This window comes from Crocodylus siamensis, chromosome 4 (genome assembly GCF_052110815.1).
Source record: "Crocodylus siamensis isolate JL-2025a chromosome 4, ASM5211081v1, whole genome shotgun sequence".
Lineage (NCBI taxonomy): Eukaryota > Metazoa > Chordata > Crocodylia > Crocodylidae > Crocodylus > Crocodylus siamensis.
Window position 1 is genome coordinate 2,824,759 of NC_143398.1, and position 15,930 is coordinate 2,840,688.

At 55.5% G+C, this 15,930-nt stretch overlaps 1 protein-coding gene across 1 annotated transcript in view; it reads left to right on the top strand.

Moving 5' to 3' along the window:
• Positions 1-15,930, top strand: part of SHANK3 (SH3 and multiple ankyrin repeat domains 3) — a 589,500-nt gene that overhangs the window by 342,493 nt on the left and 231,077 nt on the right. The window contains exon 14 of the mRNA XM_090041443.1: positions 13,651-13,761. Within this exon, the coding sequence (XP_089897569.1) occupies positions 13,651-13,761 (111 nt within the window). The remainder of the gene's footprint in view (positions 1-13,650; positions 13,762-15,930) is intronic.

Below are 15,930 nucleotides of genomic sequence, written 5' to 3' on the forward strand. Positions count from 1 at the left end.
GTCTACCTGCTTCTGAGTCTCCCTTAGCAATAGCGAGGACACCGAGGAGCTGCAGATGCAGACAAGCTCCGTCCTTCCTCCAGGAGTTGCTTCATCTCTTCCTCTTCTCCTGGTGAGGGGCCCGGCTCTTCTCACTCCCCGAGGTTCGTTTTAAGGTCCCATTGCTTTAGAGAAAGAAGTGAGACGTGCAGGCAGCTGCGGATGTAGCATAGCAGGGCGCCCAGCCCATTCCCCACCCCGTTGTCCGGGGCTCAGCACATGCACTAGCCTGGCCAAGGCACACAAGCAGCTTCCACAGATCATGCAGGCCTCTCCACCTCTGGTAGTTCAATTGCCTGGGATTTGTACGAGCAGCACACATGTCTCTCTGCCCACCTCGTCCTTTTGTGTCTCCCCTGGAGAACTAGGTCATCCCAGGAACTTTAGTGGGGACTTCCAGGGACATTCAGAGATCCCACCTCTTCAGCAAAGACGTAAGTTGGTGGCTGTCCAGTGCACTACTCTATCTGAGAGCTGGCCTCACAAGAGAAAGCACGCTCAAACTTGCTCATATACTGTGGCAGTTGCCAAACACTTTGTGATCGACTCGATTTCTTTTCAGCGGTCAAAGTGTTCTTGAAGCCATGATGGTCCAGGGAAGTAAGGGGGTTTTGGGCTGGTCCAATAGAAGATGCCTGCTAAAAACAAGATATCCAGTCCCCCTTGGTTGCATTTCCATCTAACTCCAGGCACTCTAGTTGTTACTGAACACGTTTACACGTTCATTAATGCGCTTTTTCTAACATGCATTAAATGTAGTACCTCCATTGTAAGGTACTAGAAAAATGCGCATTAGTCTATTTTAATGCACATTAGTGAAAGCAGTTTTTTGTGATGGTTTAATGAACATTAAAATAAGCTAATGTGCATTAAAGTACACATGTAGACACACCTACTGTGGTTTAAGACGAGACAAAACAGGGCAGACCCTACATTGAAAGACTGTGGGACCTAAACCTGTTCAGCCTTCACAAGAGAAGGCTGAGGGGAGACCTGGTGACTGTCTATAAACTCGCTAGGGGGGACCAGAAGGGTTTGGGGGAGACACTGTTTCCCCTAGTGCCCCCCTGGCATGACAAGGAACAATGGACACAAATTTTTGGAGAGGAGGTTTAGATTAGACATCTGCAAGAACTACTTCACAGTTGGGGTGGCTAGGCGCTGGAACCAACTTCCAAGGGAAGCGGTGCTGGCTCCTATCTTGGGGATCTTTAAGAAGAGGCTTGATGCCTACCTGACTGGACTCATTTGAGTCCAGTTTTTTTGTTTTGTTTTGTTATTTTGGTTTTTTTTCTCCTGCCCAGGCGGGGGGTCAGACTTGAAGATCTACAAGGTCCCTTCCAACCCGACTTTCATGATTCTGTAATTTTATGAAAACAGACGTCTTTTAAAAAGGCTCCCAGTGAAAAGTAACCAGTGATATTAACTTTCTCCTAAGAAGTGTTGTTATTCTCTGAGCTTGCACATTTTCATGGAAAATTATCATGCTTTCCTGTCCTACTATAGCTAATTTAACATACACAAATCTAGCAGGGCTGGGGGATGAGAGCTGTCCTGCCCACAGAGATGAATTCACGTCTGCATTAGCTACAGGAAGTGAGCTCATGACTGATGTCACTACAAGCTGTTTATAAACACAGTGCATACTTCCTCAAGGTGACAGCAGCAGCCGTCATCGTGGCCTGTTGATAAGATCGTAGGAAAGTTGGGCTGAGAGGGACCTCACAAGGCCATCTAGTCCAGCCCCCTGTCCGAGGCAGGATCAGCCCTGGCTAAACCAGCCCAGGCAAGTGTTGGTCTAACCTGCTCCTGAACATTTCAAGGGGTGGATATTCCCCCACTTTTCTAGGCAGCCTGTTCCAATGCTTGACCACCCTCAGGGTCAGGAAGTTCCTCTAACTCACCAACCTAAATTTCCTGTGTTGCAGCTTGATGCCATTGCTCCAAGTCCTAATCCTGATGGCCACAGAGAAAAGCCCATCTTCATCCTCTCTGTAACCACCTTTCACAAATCTGAAGAATTATCAAATCTCCCTTCAGTCTTCTCTTCTCCAGAGTAAATAATCCTAGTTCTTTCAGCCTTTCTTCATAGGTCATGCTCTAATCATTGGTGTCACTCTGCACTGGACTCTTTCCAATCTGTCCATATCCTCCTTGAAGTGTGGGTCCCAAAACTGGACACAGGGGTGCAGGTGAGGCACCCTAGTGCTGAATAGAGTGGAAGGATCACTTTCCTTGATTTGCAAGTGACAGTCGTGGCAATACAGCCCAGGAGGTGGTTGATTTTTTTGCAACAAGAGCACACTGCTGGCTCCTGTTCAGTTTATGGTCTCCTGTAGTCCCCGGGTCCTTATCTGCAGTGCTGCAGCCCAACCCATCATTCTCGAGGCTGTATTTGTGACTCCACTTATTCTGTCCCAAGAGCAGGGCTTTGTATTTCTCCTTGTTAAACCTCGTCCATTGATTGCAGACCATTTTAATGGTCTGTCTAGGTCATTCTGGATCCTAGCCCTGCCCTCCAGAAGCCCATAATCCTACGACCTGACAAAAGAGATTCAGAATACACCAGAGGATTTTCCTTTGGAAGGACATATCTTTTTTGCTGAAAACAGATGAAGTCTTGGACACACTGAGCGCATCTACACAAGATGCTTTACTGCTCAGTAGAGCTAATTACTGTGCAGTAAGCATCCACGTCTACATGTGCAGATGCTTACTGCACAATAATTGGCTCTAATCCCAAGTAAATTCGCTACCTGCAAATGCAAGTAGCAAGTTTACTCAAGATTAGTATCTGCACAGTAGCACATGTGTAGATCTCTGCCTGGGAGCAAATGTGCTCCTGAGACCCCGCATGTGTAAATGTCTGCCCAGATCAGTTTACTCTAGAGTAAACTGCATTATTTGCATATGTAGATGTGTCCGCTGAGAGCTTTGCATGGTAATTTGTTTTCCAAGGGTGTTTAAAAGCCTCGCATATTAGGGAGAACAAGCCATCCCAACACTTGCTGAGTCTTCTCCGATCTGTTTCAGAAAGTGCACAGGCATCACAGGGAAGTCCCAGTTCCAGCGTGGCCAGAGCTGCCTGCATCAGAGCACTTGGTCTGATCACCCTGAGAGTTTCGCTTCCCTTGCCCGCAGTGCGACTCTATCACATCATGACGGGGGATCAGGAAGTTCTCTCTTGCAGTTGCTGCGTGTCCCCCTCAGGCCCAGGGGCCTTCCCATGTCCATTACCCACTCCCTTCCTCATCTGAAGCAGCCGCTCTTCTTCGCTGCCCTGTCTTCTTCTGCCAGTTTCTCCTCTTCGTTCGCCCACTTCCTCCTGGCGATCCTCCGCATTGAAGGAGTTGTAGTGCACTACTCTGTGCATTTTTGCTACCGTTGGCTTAGTGCACAGGAAAGAGCTGGGTTTACTAATGGGCAACATGAATTACCAGTACAGGATGCTGCCAGTCGGCGTGCCCCCAGCCCTGGGGACTTCTGCACAGCAGCCTGGCCATAGCAGTGGCCCACTGTGCACCCAGATCTCCTCGGGCTGGTGCGAGGCTCTTCCTCAGGCAGGTCACAGAAAGGTAGAGTTGAACAAGTGCTGTTCTCCACTGAAGATAAGCAGGGACCGTACCTAATTCTCACATGTGAAATACAGTTTACTGGAGCCCTGAGAGACGCCACGACAGCAAAAGCCTCTCTGTCTCAAGCCAGGTTTGACAACACGTTGAGTCCCATCCATCAGCTCCGTGACAGTCTGCAGGCCACCATGAGAACATGCCTTCAGTCAGGCGGTCATGTGGCCTTGTACGCACCCATGGCCCATAGGCAGTGCTCACAGAGCTGGCTGAAGGCACCTCCTACGACATAGGCAAGAGGGTGTGAATCCTGCGGCAGGTCTTGACATCCCTCATCTGGTAGAAGGACCCACAGCAGGTGTGCAGGGAGGCTCCCCTGGCTTGAGATCATCTCCCATGTCAATAGGCGCATGCCCCAGTGCAGGGGAGAGCCCGGAGGCTTATGGTGCCGGGCTGGCTACGAGAGGCTGGTCGTCTGGATCCCGGGCAGTCAGTCTTGTATTAGCAGATGTTGCCTCCCAGAGTAAAGATTAAAGTGTTCACGTGCTGACAGCCACCAGCACATTGTTGTATGCGGATGGGCAGGGAGGTGCCAACGGTGCTGCACCCAAAGGGGCCCGTTGTCTGCAAAACCGGTGCATCTGGAGCGACTTAACGTGTTGACAATTCATCTCCCGAGTCTTCAAAGTGCGCCAGGCATCAGCTCCGCAGACGTCTCTCTTGCAATCACAGATTGACAGCAGTGGGCTTGGTTGGCACGTTGGTCTCCCATCTGTACGGTGAGGTCTGTTTATGAATGAGGCCCATCAAGGGTCCCAGGGATGCTCTGGGGACTTGCAGTCTGTTGTTTGTCTCCTTTGACTCCACCAGTGCTAGAAAAAATTGAGCAAGGCAAAGCCTGCGTTGTTCTGACAACTCCAGACTGGCCCGGTCAGCGACGGTGCCCGGAGGTGAGGCGCACGTTGGCGACCCCTCCGCTCGCTCTACCTCGCACTTCCGACTTGTTCAAGCAACACAGGCCCGTGCTTGCTGTCCGGACGGCGTCGGGGGGACAGACCGGTTTTGTAGCTGCACAGGGTGTCTTGCTTGGGGCACAGACAGGCAACGCGATGCGCGCTCACTGAGAAATGGGAGCGCGTCTTGCTATGGCCGTCTCAGCATAATTTATCCCCCACAAAGGGTTTGATTGCTTATATTGTGGAGTACTTGCTTCTGGGCTCTCTTAATAAGCTCATTCCGTGTTCATATAGCAGCTATTTCAGCACATTAACTACCAGTTCAGGAGTGAAGAATGGTTTTTTTCATCCCTCAGTGATCCCAGTTTTAAAATGCAGCCAGCTGACACTGCTGCCTAATGGGCTCATCTCCCTCGAGCCTAAGATGCTGCGCAAGAGAAGTGCGGCACCCGGGTCGTAAGATCCCAAAGACCCCAGGTGCCAATGAGTATGTCGCTTCCTGATGCAGCTGGCTCTCCTGGATTAAATGCCACCAGGGTCCCCATCAGCACCTACCCTGCCCACGAGCCAGTGGAGGCTTCTGGATCCTGTGTCCCTAGGAGTCTCTCTAGTCTTATCACCTAACTGGTGATCTCCAGAAAAGATCCTCCTCCCCTGGGAAGGGGCTGATAAGCAGCAAACACCTTCTCCATCCACATCTTCTCTACACGAGCTTGTGGCTCCTTGTCAGCTGGCCGGTCCTGCTGGCACGGGTCAGGGGGAGAGCTGGAGCTCGTGGTGGTCTGGGTGGCTATTGACGTGCCCCATGCTGCGGGCAGCGGGCGGTCCCCAGAAGACCATGGTCCCTACAACCTCATCTTGCCAGTGCACGGTTTAGGTTTTGCATAGCCAGCGTGTGCCTCCTGCATTGGCGAGAGCTGGAGCAGAGCTTTTCTGCGAGCTGCATGTGCTCTGATCAATGCTTGCATTAATCAATACTCCAGCAAAGCCTACAGTGACAAGCTCTTTGATAGCTGGCAGCTGGATGTGTGGCCATCCTTGTAAAAGAGAGGGCTGGGCTTTCTCGTGTGGGTGGTGGGCACCGTGACCCTCGCCAAGCTCAACAAGTAGCAGGGCTAGCCACGCTTTGAGGCAGAGTCTGGGTGTGTGACCAGGCATTTGCTGGGCAAGACCTAGGTGTTGGGAGCCCTGGCTCCTGTCCTGGTGGAGGTGACGGGATGACACTGATGGCAGATGGGCAGGGGCAGAAGTCAGGTGCCTGCTACTGGGATAGGGGGGATGTCAGGCCATGCGGGGAGCGGCTGAGCAACGCGACTGGAGCCGTGGTGGTCCCTTTCCCCTCTCAGTGGGTGGGATGCTGTGGGGAGGCCGATGCGGCATGCAGAGATGTCTTTCCGAGGTCTCCAGCGAGGGCATCATTAAGCATCAGTAAAGCTGGTTCAGGGGTCAGCGAGGGAGGAAAATGTTCCCTCCGCTATGAGACTCCGCTCACCACTGCCTCTGTGGTGAGCTCTAGGAGGGACTGGCTGGGCTGAAAAGGTGCCGTTGTGGAGCGGCGGTGTCCTCTGCAGCACATGGATGAGGGGCTGTCAGGCCGGCAGGCTCCGTGTGTCCTGGCAGAGGTGCACAGTGATGGCAGGCTCTTGGCAACGTGGGGGGTTTGGAGGATCCCTCCGCACCGTGGAGTGGGTGTGCGCCAGGCAGGGACACAGAGCTGTGCTGCCCTAGGAAGCTCCATTGTGCGCATGGCGGTGTACGAATGCAGGTGCCCTTGCCCATGTGTGTCCGTGGGGATGCAAGGGGTAGCCAGGCATGGTTGAGGGCAGGGCTCGATTCTGCGGACCTTGGCCCTGGGCAGAGGCTGCCAGTGAAGAGGGCTTCAGGTAGGGTCCTGCCAGCCAGCACCAGGGTATGTCGTGGTTCGGGCTGATCCAGGTGGCCCGGGCTCAAGAGTCTCTCTGCCCTGGCCCCGGTCCGTCTGGCTGCCGGCCCCTCTCTCCCACCTCCGCGCATTAAGACATGAAATCAGTTGCCGTGATGGAAGGGCCCTGCAAGCACCTACCAGAGGCATGATACAGAGCCAGCTTATTAATTTAATTGGACATTTTAAAATCAGCTCTTGTAATTGCATTTTAATTTGTTAACAAGTGAAGCTTCTGCAGAGCGAAGTGTGAGGCTACCATACCGGCTGTCTCCCAGGGGGGCTGGGGGCTTTGCATCTATTCCACCCGGGGCCTCTGGACCCCAGTGATAACAGGACTGAGAGTCTCTGTGTGATGCTGGACGGTGCCCTGCATGCTGCCTGACTCTCCACAGACCTGCGTCCCCATACTCAAGAAAGTCCCTTTCAGGGATGCTGTCAGCCCTGGGATTAGACTGTGCTACCTCTGGTGGGAGAAGGGTGTGCGTGTCCCTGCATGTGGGTGCATGTGCATGGGTGTGAGATGCTGTGTTTGTGCGTGTGAGCTGAGTGGGACCTGCCGAGCCCTGGGCAGAGGATGCAAAGCCACGGCGGTTTTCCACCCAGCTCCCAATTGCAGCTGCTGCTGCTCATGCAGTCACGGGCAAATTAAACCAGAGAGAGAAATAACTCTTGCTAATGTGGAAAATGGCAGAAGTGAGGAGCCTGCAAGGCCCAGGCGGGAGCTCAAGGTCGCAGCGCGAGGCTGACGTTCACACACGGGGCTGGGACAGAAACTGGGGCAAAGATGCTGAAGGATTTTAAGAGGTGCATGTCGGTAACTCCCGGCAGCACCAAGCCTGGCGGTGCCCTGAGTCTGGAGCAGGACGCTCCCAGGGGCTTGGCAGGAGCGGGATCTCCGGCACTTGGCCTAGCTGTGTCCTTGCTGGGCATTTGTGAGATGCAGACAGGCCCGGGGGAAGCGTGACTGCTCTGTCTGCTCCCAGCTCCTCCCTCAGGGCTGCTGGTGCGAGCCACTACCCAGCGCAACCTGCACCCCAGTAGCATCTCTGACTCTGGGCTCGCCCCCCGCCCCGCATTCAAAGGGTAAAGGCACCTTCCCCGGGGAGCGCCTTGGACACACTTCCCTGGACTTTCCCCACAAGGCGCCAAGCCGGCGAGCTCAGTGACCTGGTTCCCCACACCGCCGTGGCCCCTGTAAACCCACCATCTCCATCCTCTCATGCCCCATCCTCCCCAGTGCTGTATTTTACAGCCATGCATTGGGGTCCAGCTGAGCTGAGCGAGGGGTGTTCCTCTGGCAGCAATGGGCGTTTCAAGGGTACTTGAAAGCAGAGGAGCCCCTGATCCAGAGCCCGTCGGTGTTGCTGTGCTTTTGAGACTGCCCTTGGAGCCTGGGAGGGCTCTTGGCTGCCTGTTCCCCAAACAGGTCCTCCATCCGGGCTAGGTGCTCATGCTACCAGGTGTCTGCACAGCAGCAAAGGGAGTGAGGGTAGCTGTGCAGACCTCCCAGAGCTGGCACTGATCTGGCGTTACCCTGAGGAGCAGGTTCGACTCGGCCCAGCTGTTTGCCCCAGCTGTGCCTGGACTCTGTGTGCAGCAGCCACTTCTTGCACTGCAGCGTGCAAGTGTTCAGGGCACATGGGCACCGGTGTCTGCCTGCGGCTTCTCTGGTGCCACCCCAACGGTTGTGCCAGCTCAGTAGCTGTGTGGCTGCCGGTTGTCCGAGCTGTCCAGCTCCGTGGAGCTTGCACACAGGCCAGGGTCGAGGATGCTGCGGGCAGTGCAACACTTAGCTCTGCAGCATGGCCAGACCTTGGTGTCATGGGGGGGTGCAGACTGCCCCAATTCCTGGAAACAGGCAAAGGGAGCTCAGAAAACACATGGAGCCACTTAGCAGACATCCCGTGAGCCCAGCCTGGCACGGGAACAGGTGCTAGCACCAGCTGACAGGTGCTAGCAGCGAGGCTCCCAGGGCCCCATCAGCCCCCTGGACACTTGGAAGAGACATGCGGAGAAGGAGCTCAGGTGCAATGTGAAACGGAGCGTGTTCACCGGGTAGACCTGGGCTGAGTGCATGAGCCACCTGTCCTGCTGCGCTGCCTGCACCCCGTGGCAGCTGTGCCCTGCGTCTTGCAGGGAGCAGCAACTGGCTGAGGACGTGGCAGGGCTGGTCCTGGCACCAGACCACGAATCCCCGGGGAGGTGCAGGCTGCCGGTCCTGCTCTGGGCAGTGTCTGGGCACACAGCTCCTGCAGCCAGGAAGGGGAGCATTCAGTGGGCAGTGCAGGCACTCTGCGGCACCGTCCCCGCAGCCAGCGCGCTCCCCGCTGCCTCTCCCCACCCACGGACAGCGCTGGTTGCAGCTACACAATGGTGCAGCCCCTTCGCACGTCAGAACAGCCCCACAGAGAGGTATTTAGACCAAACCTGGGTGAGACGGGCCCTGCTGGGCCTTGGGGCCTGGAGTCTGCATGAGGAAGGCTCAGTGTGGGCAGGGTGCTGCAGGTTGCAACATGGCAGGAGGGCAGTGCTGCTGCAACAGTGAAGGCACCGCAACACTCTCCAAGTCTTGCTTGAGCAGGGAACATGGGAGGAACAAGCCGATCTGAGCTGAACAGTTTCCTGGATGCAGGGACAGCCCTTTGCTCACCCAGTTAAGGAAATGTCTGGGCCCTGCTGCGAGGTTTCACCTCTGCAAGCAGTGCCTGACCTAGACGTGCCTCCCAGCCTGGTCTCGTGCCTCTGCCTCTCCTGGCTCCAGCCTGCGGATGTTGGCTCCTACTCTTGGATCATGCTCTGGCTTTTGGCCTCTTGCTTCTGACCCCTTGGCTTGATATTGTGGCTACAGTGCCCAAGGCACCGGCGCTGCCTCTGGCTCTCATACCTGGATGTGACATCTCTGACCTCCACTGCATATCATCTGCCAGGGTCTGCACCACCCACTGGGGTCCATGGCTCTAGCCCCCAGCTGGGCTACCCCTACCCTGGCACCATGCTCTTCTAAGCAGAAACACGCAGCCAGGTATATTTGGGGCCAGCGCAGGTGCTACTCATTAGCTGACGGCACCTAACTAGGGCCAGCCATCACGACCCCGTAGCACCATCCTGGGAGCTCGTGGCCACCGTGCAGCAGGAAGGGGAAGCCCCAGAAAGATTTACATTGTGGAGATGGGAGTCAGCAGGACATTGCAGAGGAACGCGTTGCAGCCAAGCCGGGAGCAAGGCGACAGGGCTGGCCTGAGCCCAAGTGCATAAAGGAGCAGCTGCTCCAGCTCACGGGCTGGAAGCGACCTTTCAAACAAAGAAGAAACGATGCAAGATCAGAACAAGGTGCAGTCATGTGGGAGAGCCGCTGCAAGGCAGCAGCCACTGGGCTCACAGCCGGGAGGAGCGTCCATTGATCAGGATCAAGAAGGCAAGAGAGGGAACACCGGCGGCAGCTGGGTTTACTCCTCCGTCTTGAACCACCTGTGGGCCGTAGGAAAAGCAGGGCTCCTGGGTGGAAGCAGAGAGCCCAGGACAAGAGGCATGAACGGAGAGGTCTGCAGCCTCCAGTGCTCCCTACTTCCCCATCAGCCCAGAGCCCTGGTCTCCGATGCAAAGCCCAGCACCAAGACAGGCCTCCTGGCCCTGAGCAGGGCACATTTTCAGACACAAACACAGGGCAAGGCCATCAACACAGCTGGGGGCATCGCTGCCCTGCCCTCCGCAGTTGGGAGGTTGGGTGGCAGAAGGGGCTGGGCTCCATTCCCACGAAACACGAAGGTCAAGAGCATTAATCCATCACGTGGACACTATCACTTAGAAGTCAAGTGGCTTTGGCTTGTTTTAGGTATGCAGGTTGCAGCCGTATAGGTCTAGAGGCAAAAGGACTCCGAACTCATGGTAGAAGTGATATCTTTTATTAGACCAACAGATTTTTGCAAAAAAAAATTGCAAATAATATATATATATATATTTTTTTGCAAAAATCTAGTTGGTCTAATAAAAGATATCACCTGTACCACGAGTTCTGATTCCTTTTGTCTTGTTTTGGCTGAAGTGAAGGCGTCCTCCACCGGGGTTAATAAACTTGAACTACTGTGCTTGGAAAACTTGGGCTTCGCTTTCCTGGTGAGGCCCCAAGACTGCCATCCGCTTGGAGCAGAGTATGTGTGTGGTCTGGGGAGCACCCAGCCCGTTCTCGGGGGCTGTGATGAAGAACAGGCTTTCCAAGACTGCCATAGCAGGTGCGTGCCAGACATGCAGAGTCCTGCACAAGTGAGTGTGGCTGCGCATTTGGGGTGCCTACCACTTGAAGAGGTCAGGCAGCCTGCAGAGCCACGGGCAGGTGGGCTGGGGCTGATTGAGAGTCAGCCCGTCCCTGGAGCCGGCAGGTGAGGCTGGGTCTGATGATGGAGTCACCTGACTGGTGGAGGGCTGGCTTAGCCAGGGTATAAGCCCAGTCCTGGAGACCAGGATGGGCAGTAACATCTGGAGAGCTGGTAAAGGAGCGTTGCCCAGCAGGAAGGCTGCAGCTCCTGGAGGCCAGCAAGGAGTGTCACATCTGGAGCAATCTGGAAGTTTGGGTAGGAGCTAAGGGGGTGGAGGAGGCTCTTGGGGACCCAGCGTGGGGTCCAGAGGCCAGAGAGAGGGGCTAAGAGTCTGGGGGTCAGATGAGCCCAGAGAGGGGGGCTGAGCATCTGGGGGCCGATCAAGCAGCTGGTTGAGCCCGGAGAGGAATTGAGTGCTTAGGAGACCTATTGAAGGGTCTGGGTGAACCCACTGAGCAGGGCAGAGTCTGGGGCCTATTGAGGGGTCTGGATGAGCCCAGAGAAGGAAGGAGCTCTGTGGGTAAAGACCTAAGGAGGGGGCTCCAGGTGAGCCCAAAGAGACTGAGCAATCTCTGGATGGGCCCAAGAGGGCAGACCTTCAGAGATAAGAGGGCTGGCAGCCAGAGGACTGACCCTGGGAATCTCAGCTGGCCTGTGTGGAGGAGGGCCAGGGCCTAGGAGAAGCCAAAGGTCCCTGTGTGGTCACAGCGGAGAGGAAGGTGTCAAGGGGCGTGCGGCCTCGGATGACGATGACTGGTGCTGGGCTTTCCAAGGAGAGAGAGCAAGGAAAGGGGTCCGAGAGAGCCAGGAGCCAGAGATGGGTGAGGGCGCAGATGTCAGATGGAGCCGAGGTGAGGGGTCTTGGAGGGTGGCAGCCCAGGAACGGTGTATGACATCCAGGGGGGGCCCAGAGGGACGAGCAAGATCAGGAAGACCTGAAACTGCACCCTCCTGGAGCTGGTTAGCAACGTATGGGCCACCCCAGGTAAAGGTGAGTTTGGGTGCTGGAAAGCCTCAGTTCCCACCGCCTTGTGGGTCACCCCACGGAGGGGGAAGGCTAGGGGAACACACCCCAACAGAAAAGCAATGGGAAAGAGACCAGGACCACAGAGGTCCAGAGGCCCAGGAAGGGGCCAGGAATAGCATGGGACCAAACAGGCCCAAGGGCCTGGCGAGCACGCTGGGGAAGGTGGAGTACCGGAACCAGCTGGTCTTCCCTGGCTCCGGACCACGCTGTCACCACGGCACGATCCCAGCCCCGAAGCAGCTTCTTGCCCAGCTGCTTGCCCTGCCAGCGCAGCTGGGGCCAGTCTCCATGGAAACCCTGGCCCCGTGCTGCTGCAGCCACGCCACCACCACTGGGGTCTCCATGGAAACCGGCTACAGTGTCACAGGCAGGGGCTGCTGAGAAATGGAGTTCACATAAGCCTGATTTGGGCTGGACTTTGCCCACCCCTGCCCAAAGGCCTTGACCACAAGTACGGTGGTCACTGCAATAAGAGCAGGGCTGCCTCCCACGCTCTTTGTAACAGCTGCCATCAAGGCTGGTGGGCGGGAGCTGGCAGGCGGCTCCTCAAGCATGGGATCACATTCGGATCTGGCTCCTGGGCACTGTACCCTAAGCAGGCGGACCCTGTAGCGCCATTGCTTGCAGGGAAGGGCTCTGGCAGTGCTTCCTCTCACTTGTTGCCCAGACTCCGCTTGTCTTGACCGCGTGCATGGACACCCCAGCCGTGCTTCTGTGCCGTCTAAGACCTGGCTGGTTCAGGAGGCCCCTGCCTGTGTGCTTGGGATTGGGCCACAGCTGGCTGTGGTTACAAGGGGGTGATCGTGCGGTGGGGGGCAGAGGACTCAGGGTGATACTGCGAGCTCCCCCAGCACAGTTCCTTCCACAGGTAGGTTTGCAGGCTGTCAGAGGTGCCCACAGAGCAGCTTCCTACTGAGCGATGGCCACACCTGTCCCAACAGGGCCACCCCAGGCCCGTCCAAGTCCTTGTCCCTCAAAGCAGGCAATGCCATGGGCTCTGTGCAGGGTAGTGGGTGCAGGCCAGGCACCTCCACCTGCTGCTGGCATAGCCCGCAGTGGCCTTGGCCGTGCTTCTTGCAGGGAGCCTGCGACTGCTGGTGCCCAGTGAGGCATTGCGAGGCTGCACTTTGCTTCTCCCCGTGGCCCGTTCATCTCCAGGATATCGTTAAGGCGTCGGTGTGCTCAGGCTTTGGGGAGCCAGGCACATTGTTGGGGAAAGGGCTGTTGTCCCTTCTGGCAGGGAGGATGTTGCTGTCAATACTGAGAATCAGAGGCTGTGTTTTCCATCAGGGTGAGCGTGGGCCAGAGCCGGGACTTCCTACAGCTTTGATACCTATTACTGTGCGGTCCTGGGCACATTGCTTCCCTTCTCTGCCTTGGTTTCCTGACAGTGATGTGATGGCAATAGGTCCTTGCCTTCCAGGAGAATCCAGAAACCCAAAGTGCAGTCTGCTGCCAGGGATAGGACCTTGTTGCTAAAAATAAATAAATTGGATTAAAAAAAGGACCTCTCTGGAATGCTCCATTTCTCTCCTCTTTCCTGTAAACTGGGTGGAGGCCATCGGTTTGCTCCTGCGTGCCCCAAAGGCATCACAGTGCATATCCCACCCCTCTCATGCTCTCTCTGAGCGGGGTGGAGGAGCAGACCCCCTTCCAAGCAAGCGTTTTTTGGAAGGTGTCCTTCGCTATGTGTTGTCCCTTGTGTGCCTACTAGACTAGCCCCTGTGTGCCGGACTGTTGCACCTTCCCATTGGCCTTGCGCATTAAGATGGCCATTTGTGCACCATTGTCCCTTTCCTGACTCGCATCTGTCTCTCCACAGTGCTGAGCATCGGCGAAGGTGGTTTCTGGGAAGGAACGGTGAAAGGACGCACTGGCTGGTTCCCGGCAGAATGTGTTGAAGAGGTGCAGATGCGACACGATGCACGGCAAGGTAAGCCTCCTTGTCCTGAGCACGTCCTTGGAGCGGGCAGCTGTGTCCAGCCCTCCAAAAGCAGACTGATTTATTCTGCATGCATCCTCAGTGCTTGGAGTAACAGCTCTCTTGGCAGTCCCCTGTCCATAAATACCTGCTTGTATGTGTGCCCAGCTGCGGGATGCACGTGGCTTGTCAAAAGGCAAAGGCAGAGCAGGGGTGTGGACGGGTCTCAGGGGTGGGTAAGACCAGCGTACCTGTGGCTCAACCCTGCCACACGGAGCCGGAAGAGGAGAGCGGCAGCTTCTTAGTCACTCATACAAATGAATTGTTCTGCTTAGCGGGGAAGGTGCAATCATCGGGGATCCTGTTGCGGTCGCCAGTCCTGTGCCTCCCCTCCAGTTCTGCGACCTACATACTCACTGCCTCCTGGGAACGCTGACTCACGCCAGCAGCGCTTTCCAAAAGGGAGACAAACCTGGGAAACTCGCAGGCGACACTCGGTGGCTGTCCCGTTTCTGGAAGGGGCTGCATGTCCGTCTTGTGCTGGGGCTTGGCACAGCCCGTGATTCAGAGCAGCCCCTGTACTTTCAGTCGGGTCTCGGCTTTTCTTTGCCTCAAGTCCCTGCAAGGAGATTTCTTCCTGTATTCACAGCATTGCACAACGAGGCACCGGTTCATAAATGATCTGCGGTGTTGGCCCCCCAGCCGTGCCAGCTGCAGTGGCTTTGCTGAGCTGTGTGATGGGCAGGAAGTAGTTGGAAATTAATCGACTCACCCATGCTTCCGCTTGCCCCCAAAGCACCTCCTGCCCCAGGGATTCCTGCATGAGGGCTCACAAAGCTGACAGGAAAGCCCCTTGTACTGGAGATGTTTCTGAGTGGGTATTGCGGGAGGGCCTGTGAGATGCTGTGAGTGATGTGTGCTGGGTGTTGCAGCTGCGTCCCCATTGCCTGTTCATGTCCTGCTCTCTGCTCTGAAGCTGTCACTATATACCACTGCCTCTGCAGTACAAGACGCAGGATTTTCCCTTGTCAGCTGGTCAATGCTGGCAGTTGGCTTTGCCCTGGGTGTCCAAGACTCATTTCTGAGAGCCGGGTGGGGAAGCCAGACTTGAACTCCCATGGAGTACACACCGGCTCCTCTCTTGCACGAGCGCTGGAGCCCCGATAGCGTCCCCTTCTCCAGCCCAGACAGGCAGAGGAAAGACGTCTCACAGCTGTCCGCTTTCTGAGCCCTTCCATTGCCTGGCAGCTCACGCTCAAGGTGCACTGCTGTCACGAGCTGTCCTTGAGGTTAACTGAAACTGGGTGTTACTCTCAGGGCAGAGGCCGCCAGTGAAAGGTGAATTGCACCTGGCACGCGGAGATGGCCAGGCTGTTCCCTAGGGCTAGGTTTTGCTCCAGGATGAAGCTCGCTGACCCCAAAGCCAGGGGCAGAGATGTCAGTTTTCCCCAAATGGGGTTATTATGCAGTGAGTGGGACAGGGGTAGCACAAGCAGTGATGCTGACAGATTCCTGCTGGAACGGATCAAGAACTACCACACCACTGCGGAAATGCCCAGGGAAGTGCAGGGTCCACTGACTTTTCGGTACGATTCTTCTGGTCCCTAGAAGAAGAGGATACAAGGTTGTCAAAATAACTAAGCTCAGCAGCTGGCTTGAGCCCTGGTGCTTTGAAGAAGGGTTTGTTATGTTTGGTCACTGGGAGATACTGGCAGAAAGGACTCTTCCCAGAGTGCTGGGTAACAGCCTGACAGGGTCAAGGCTGGTATGACTAGTAAGAGAGAGCTTTAAAATATGAAACAAGGGGGAAATATTGGACGAGACTAGTGTAATCTGTGCCAGGGTTTAATACACAGGACGAGGGGGAGACCAGGTAAATGTGGATGCAGGAAAGAGCAAAGGAACAGCATGAGATAAGATGCTGGGTAGCAAAATAAAGAAAGCAATGCTTCCTATTGATGAGAGCAATACTCGTGTAGATGGTACAGCTAGTTATAGGACAGTCCCAATCTGTTTTGGATGTTGGGGGCAGTCAGTGAGAGATTAGTAAAGAGGTCTGTAGATGGGCATAAGGAGCTTGTACAGCAAACAGCATGGAGAAGTTAAACTACTGGTGCAGGATGTGAAGCTGGATCGGAGAATCCTAAGGCTGGAGGGTCATCTCATCCAGCCCCTGCATGA